At 38.2% G+C, this 7,743-nt stretch overlaps 1 protein-coding gene across 1 annotated transcript; it reads right to left on the bottom strand.

Moving 5' to 3' along the window:
- Nucleotides 1–5,947: 5,947 nt before the first annotated feature.
- Nucleotides 5,948–6,113, bottom strand: LOC308415291 (uncharacterized protein; the record flags this gene model as incomplete). Its single annotated transcript, XM_080910278.1, has 1 exon — nucleotides 5,948–6,113. One exon carries the CDS (start codon nucleotides 6,111–6,113, stop codon nucleotides 5,979–5,981), a length of 135 nt encoding a protein of 44 aa, XP_080766404.1. The 3' UTR covers nucleotides 5,948–5,978.
- Between the last annotated feature and the right edge of the window lie 1,630 nt (nucleotides 6,114–7,743).

Genomic DNA, 7,743 nt, shown 5'->3' with positions numbered 1-7,743 from the left:
ATTTTCTTGAACAAAACACCAATGGCTTATGCTCTAAGATCAAGAATTGACAAATGGGACCTCATGAAATTGCAAAGTTTCTGTAAGACTAAGGACACTGTCAAAAGGACAAAACAACAATCAACAGATTGGGAAAAGTTTTTTTCCAATCCCACATCTAATAGAGGGCTAGTATCCAATATATAGAAAGAACTCAAGAAGTTAGACTCTAGAGAATCAAATAATCCTAATAAAAATGGGGTACAGCACTACACACAGACTTCTCAGCAGAGGAATATTGAATGGCTGAGAAGCACCTAAAGAAATGCTCAACATTCCTAGTCATCAGGGAAATGCAAATGAAAAATCACCCTAAGATTCCACCTCACACAAGTCAGAATGGCTAAGATCAAAAACTCAGGTGAGAGCAGATGCTGGCGAGGATGTGGAGAAAGAGGAACATTCCTACACTGTTGGTGTGACTGTAAACCGGTACATCCAATCTGGAATTCAGTCTGAAGGTTCCTGAGAAAATTGGACATAGTGCTGCCTGAGGATCCAGCTAAACCACTCCTGGACATATACCCAAATTAGCTCCAACATCTCACAAGGACACATGCTCAACAATGTTCATAGCAGCCTTATTTAATAGCCAAAAGCTGGAAAGAACCCAGATGTCCCTCAACAGAGAAATGGTTACAGAAATTATGGTACATATACACAATGGTGTACTACTCAGCTATTAAAAACAATGAGTTCATGATATTCTTAGCAAATAGATGGAACTTGAAGTTATCATCGTGAGTGAAGTACCCAGTCACAAAAGAACACTCATGGTATGCATTCACTTATAAGTGGATACTAACCCCCCCCACACACACACAAAAAAGCTCATAATACCCAAGAAACCATCCACAGAACTTATGAAGCTCAAAAAGAAGACCAGAATGTGGATGCCTCAGTCCTTCTTAGAAGGGAAAACAAAACAGGGTAGGAAATATACGGTCAAATAGACTAGCCGGGTTTGAAGAAAAGATCTACAGAGACTGCCTCACCTGAAGAACCACCCCATATACAGTCACCAAACCCAAGCACTATTGCTGTTGCCAAGAAGTGTTTACTGGCAGGAACCAGACATGGATGTCTCCTCAGAGGCTCTGCCAGAGTCATACAGATACAGATGAGGATGCTTGCAGCTAAACATCAGACTGAACATGGAGACCACAATGAAAGAGCTAGAGAAAGGACTGAAAGAGCTGAAGGGTTTTTCACCCTCATGGGAAGAACATCATCATCAACAGTCAAGTGCAGAGGGTAATTGGGAGAGGGAGCACCTGCATGGAAACAAGTTGAGGGGAGGAGGGAGGGGAGTGTAGGGGGAAGCATATAATATTTAAAATGTAAATACAGATAATTTCCAGCAAAATTAAAAAATTATAAAATTGACTATTATTATAAGTTAATGTTATACCAAACATAGACATATAATGTCATTAACATAAAATCATTAACACATTTGTCAGTATTAGTTGAGTATTATAAAGAGTTCAAAATATTTCTACTTTCAACTCCCTTGTAAACTACTCTTATTCTATTTATGAAGCTATATAAGTTCTTTATTTCGGCTCTCTTGAAAGATTATCCTCTTCATTTGTAATCGGTCATCAGTATTTCCAAGTGTTGTTTTAGTTTCATATTTTTTTTTTTTACTTCAGCCTTCTAGGAAGGTCAATTCTCTTTGGCTAGTTGTATGACCTCTTACCTATGGCTCTTCCACAACACAATACTGAACAACTGTGTGGCTAATTCACACTTATACCTTATTCTAAATTAGAAAAATGAAAGTGAAGAATATCCTGTTTTACACTGCAGTACTGGTAGCTGGGTTTCAGAAGCTTATCTGCTGTTGGGATACTATGGTCCCATAACAGACAGAGCAATTGGACATTGACACATTACTACAAGAGCAACAAGCATACAGATACAGCTTCAAAGAGAACCAGAGGAGAAATGGGGGACAGAGCAGATTGGAAAATTGAAGTTTATCACAATATGTTTAGGTTAGGAATTAGTAAAGAGTTAGACTTTCTGGAGAGGCAGTCATATTGTATAGTTCAAAACCCACATTCTGGAGCCAAAGAGGTATGAATTCTGTAGGCTTGAGATTTTCAAAACCTTCTTTATTTATGGTTCTTAAATGCTTCAACCTCCCTTCTAGCCCACCAACCAGAGGTAAGGGGGATAAAGGTTAATAAGAAAAGGGAGATGTGGACCTATTTAGAAGTAGTTCATTGTGGCGATTCTATTCTTTGTTGTAAGTATACAAGCAATCCAGTTCAATAGCAAAACCAAACATGAATCAGAGTCTGCAGCACAATCCAGAAGAAAGAGCAAGGCTTCACTCTATCAGCACAGGTCAGCAAAAGCAGCCAGAATCACCCAGAGCACCACAAGAAGTTCTTTGGTGATTTTTCTGACTTGAAAATGAAATCCAGTAAAAGCCAAGAAAGCCCACCAAAGCACGGCACGGTGTAGCAATGTAAGAGCATCCTCTCACAGTTCCATTTATATTCTTTCTAAACATCATGCACCCACTTAAGTGTCTGTTTGCAGCAAAACATATCATGACCTTTCACAAGACAGCTTCCAAAAAACTTCATGTCACACAACTGAGTTGTTAAAGAAACCAGAAATTTCCACTGCAGAATTTATTTTATTTTTATTTTCCTAGCTATTGAGACTCGGAGGAAATCACTTTATCTAGTTTTTATAAACAAACATTGGAGATGAATTTAACTTCCCAAAAATATTTTTTGAAAAATAAAAGACAGATGAGAGGTGGCACAATATGGATACAGAGTATATGCTCGCTAAAAATAAATGTTCATAATTCTTTCCTTTCTGCAACAGATATGGTGGGGTGGAGCTAAATGGGAAGATTAACTTCAGGTGGGTGAAAACAAGAGGAAGTCAACTACCAGGGTCTATCAGGGTGCTGTTTCTTCTAAATTCACCTACCTGGCAAAGCCAGGTTGTATATAGTTCTTCATATTAGGTTTATATTCAACGATGAATACTGCATTATTTTCCTTCTATTATATTTGTGGGTGCTTAAAAATATTTTCTCTGCTGCAAGTAAAACATCACAGTGAAATGTACTTAATTTACTTAATGAAAATTAGTATGTACTTCAAGAGAACCTTTCTGTGTAATGGAGGCAAAGACTGAGGAGGGTGGTAGAAAAATCAACAGAAAAGGTTAGAATGGAAATTAGTTTTAAACATTCCCTTGCACGTTATAAATCACCACAGCAATCTAAGCCAAAGGAAAAGGAAAAAGTGAGGCCAATCAGAGTCTTATTTTTCAAGAGCATAAAGCATAGTTCAGCTCCTTTAAGATTCCTTTCATATTTCAAGATATTTTCTCATACAGAGAGATGGTATGTAATTGTTTACAGTAACTGTTTCGTGGACTGTAAATTTAGTGATTAAGATACTTAAAATTTGATCAATTTTGTGTTGTATAATGTTTCTCTCTATATTTTAAAATTATACAAATTATGTTTAAGGTATATTTCTGCTCTTGTAAATCTGACAGAAAGAGGCATTCAATTATAATATCCCATCCCTTACTCTGACGACTGTGTACTATAGAGAGTAAAGTCTCAAGAGACAAGCTTATAACAAAAGAGACATGAGTCATCCAACACTTTAAAGGGGGAATTTGAATTAGAGCAGTCCACCAATTAATGTGGTTAGGATTAGTGACAGGGCATGATTCAATTTACAAATGTAACATTCTTTTCTCTTTGCTTTTTATTCAAATTAAGGTGCCTGCCATTCATGTACTAAAATTAATACACAAGGAATATGAATACTTGTGTGTGAGAGAAAAAGGTCATGTAATACTCACTGTATTTATGTCTGGGAAAATTATTTCTTTTTAGGCATTAATGAAATTAAAGAATAACCAATGGATTTGTGATAAATCATTTAATCAGGCTGAGGTTTTAAAAACTTAATTTTTAATTCTGATGTTAAAGGCACCTTTAATTTATGTTTCTACTTAATATGAACAATTCCTGTGAGAGAACTCTAAAACAGCTGTGATAATCTTGTCAAAAAGAATAAAATTGACATATTCTCATTAGTCCTTAATGGCTGTTAAAATCTAAGCTTGTTCTTTTGTTTTTATTTCCTTATTGGTCTTAAAGCTCATCTATAGAAAAATGGCCCATTCCTTTCTGTTTGGATGATTTGGCTCACCCTACGTAAATGCAGATATATTAAATCCTAGTCTAACAAGGGTAAGGGTTTACTTCCCAGTTTTCTTCAGCTTGTAGCATAAATCAAGCAGTGGTGATCTTGATCTCTAAAAAGAAAAAACATTATCATAAAATCAGGAGTGTTTTCTATTTTCTTTCTTTTTTAGTTTTTTTGTGTTTCATCATTTATTTAGATGTTGAAGCTCTCACACTAAGTTTTTACAAGCTGGTGAACACTGACAAACTATTTCTCCCACAGAACTATATCCACACATTCACAGACAGTATAAATATGGTTGAACTAACATTAATACACATCACCTTTTTATCCATTACATAATAAAACAAATGATCAAGTATCCAATTATTAAGTTACATAGCTCAAAGGGCGTATAAAATCTTTCTTCTCAGTTCGCTAGCAGATCCCACTTTTTTCTTTTTTGCAAGAGTTTGGGAAGAGAAGGGAAAACCATATTTCAAAGAAGTTGGGAAGCTTCTGATAGGTAAGGAAAACAAAAGAATTTTGGGAATTTTGAATAAGAATTGGTTAGCTATGACAATGTGTCTCTATGTCTTAAAAAATATTTACTAAATTAAAGAACATACTCTACATGTTCTGCACAAGACTAAGGCAACATGTTACTAAAAATATTTAATAGTCTCCTCTCATTTCTTTTCAAGGCCCTCCCTGTTAGGTTGCACCTGAGTGCAAACATTAAATTAACTATAAGGCTTTTTGTCTGAAGACATTATTGAAGATATGTGCTTCTGTAACAAAGTTGATTTTCAAATGGAGGTTGCTCCAAACAGCACAAAATAAGACAAAGACATTAAATAATCACTGCAAGACTTACTTTAACAAAAAAGTGACAGCTGAGCAAACCTGATGTGTTCTGGTGCATGTGTGGGAGATGTAAACATAGAGTGAGCAGGTAGATAAGGAGAGAAGCCTGCAGTGTTTGAAATGACTGAAGGAACACACCATGGAAGGTCTAGGGAGTTCTTAGTTCCTGGGATTTTGGTTCTGTATGATGATAAAAATATACAAGTATTGTGCTGGGTCTTTTGGCACCGAATCCTTCTAAATTCCTTATAGACTAATAGTATTCTGGCACAGGAGTACATTTAATGACATAACTCAACACCTCATTGTAGGGAAGGTCAATTGGTACAAATAAGCACGTTTTAAATGCTGACCAGCAAAGCCTTTTGCTAAGTGTCCAAACATGTTGATCACAGCCCACACATAGAGGTTGCACTTCTGTCAAGCTTGTGGCCTGGTAGAACTGTTTTCAATGTTCCTGTGGAGCTTCAGTAGACTTATATAGTAAGCTGACACATTGGGTAATTACGGATGACAAATCAGGTCCCATCTGAAGTGTCCCAAGGCAATGGCATCAGGCACCCCAGTTTTATTGAATACAACAGTTGTTTCTATGACCATTGGAATCCTTGAAGCGGAGCCGCATTTTCGGACGGTACTTCTTCAGATACAAAAGTTGCTTGCTGTTAAAAGCTCCACGCCGCTCTTTGTCTTATGAATTGCACTGCATCTTCATATTTCATTCCACCTTCAATTAATGCGAGGGCAACAGGCACCGGAGCTCTGCCGAGGCCCCATCCAGGTCTGAGCGCTTGTAAAATGCTCTGCAGATTTCAATTCAACACGCCTGTGTCTAGGTTCTCCACTTATTTACGGGGGCTTCTTGGTGGAGTAGTAATGAATTTCTACAGTTCACTTGTCTGCACAGAGGCCGTGCTGTGCCTGGCAGTAATCTCCACTGCCCTTCAGAAACTCCATAAATGTGTGAGCAAGAACACCAGAGAACTGAGGAATATTTCTACTCATTGAAGATTGTGGCCTAATCATACAGCCGATCCCGAGGCGGCGCAGGCGGCGGCGCAGGCGGCTGCGGCAGGGCAGGAGGCGGTGGGCATCGCGGGGTGGCGGCGGCGATGCAGGTGGCGGGGGCACCAGAGGACCATGCAGTGAGCTGCTCGAGCAGGAGTGTTTTCTATAAAGTTAACCTCCTCAGATTTTATTTTTATTTATGCCAGCATTTGTGGTTGTTTTACTCTTGTTTTTAGAATAGAGTTTCTAGGTAGAGCATGTATCATGTCCTCTTTATTAAACACATACTATCTATCAGAAACTGGACTGGTGGCAGTTTCCGGTACCTCGTGAAACTTTTAAACCAGCATTATTTGCATGTATGACTGTTCCTGACCCATCAAATACCTTCTTTCTTGCTTCATGAAGAAAATAAGTTTTATTAGGAGTAGAAATTCTACCAACTAAACTTTCTTAACCTCACTTTCAGATATATATTGTATGTCTATGACACACACTCCTGCCCCAGTGTAACTTGAGTGACTAGAACTGGTAGTTTCCTTGGATCATGCAGCAAATTTGAAGATGAAAGCTCAGATATGAGGGTCTCTAATCCATAAAGACAGGAGGGGACTGAGTCATTGTAGATGTTACAAATGCCAAAATCCTGGTTGACTTGCCCCTAGATTGCCCCATGACAAATTACATTTCCATTAAAAAAATCACTGTTATTTTTGTGTTTCTGCATTGTGAAGCCAAATGTAAATTAACTAACACAGAAAGATACTATTATCATCCTTATTTTACAGATTGGAAGTACATATTGAAAACCTAAAGGGTTTCAGTAATCCTAGGGCTACTATGTGATGAAGTATTGTTTTGCATCCAAGAATGCATATGCAAGTATATATGCTCTAAATTCTACTTCAAATGAACATACCTATATATACATGCACGTATGTTATTTTGTTTGTGTAGTTTCATTTTCTTTCTTTTTTCTGTTTGTTTTCTTTATTAATTGGGTATTCTCTGCATTTACATTTAAAATGTCATCCCCTACTCCCAATGTCATACACCCTCCCCCTCCCATTGTCTCCATGGAGGTGCTCCCTCTCCCAACCACCCTCTCCAACCTCAACACACTGGTATTCCCCTAAACTGGGAAAACGAGCCTTCACTGGACCAAAGGCCTCTCCTCCCATTGATGCCAGAGAATGCCATCATCTGCTGCATATGTACCTGGGGCCATGGGTCTCACCCTGAGAACTCATTGGTTGGTGTTTTAGTCCCTGGGAGCTGTGGTGGGTTTGGGTAGTTGATGATTTTGTTCTTCACATGGGGTTGCAGACAGTTTCAGCTCCTTCAGTCCTTTCTCTAGCTCCTTCATTGGGGTACCCAGGTTCAGTCTGAGGGTTAGCTGCAAGCATCCTCAACTTGAATCTGTACAATTCTGACCGAGCCTCTAAGGAGGCATCCACATCATGTCCCTGCCATTAAGCACTACTTGGCATCAGCAATAGTGCTTGGGTTTAGTAGATGCATATGGGATGGATCCCCTGGTGAGGCAGTCTCTGAATAATCTTTTCTCCAATCCCTGTTCTTCTCTCTATTTGTACCTTTATTTCTTCCCATGAGCATTTTGTTCTTCCTTCTAAGAAGAACTGAGGCA

The sequence above is a fragment of the Micromys minutus genome (genome assembly GCF_963924665.1).
Source record: "Micromys minutus genome assembly, chromosome: X".
NCBI classification, from domain to species: Eukaryota; Metazoa; Chordata; class Mammalia; order Rodentia; family Muridae; genus Micromys; species Micromys minutus.
Note: the sequence above shows the minus strand (reverse complement) of the source record. Positions and strands in the feature narration are given on the sequence as shown.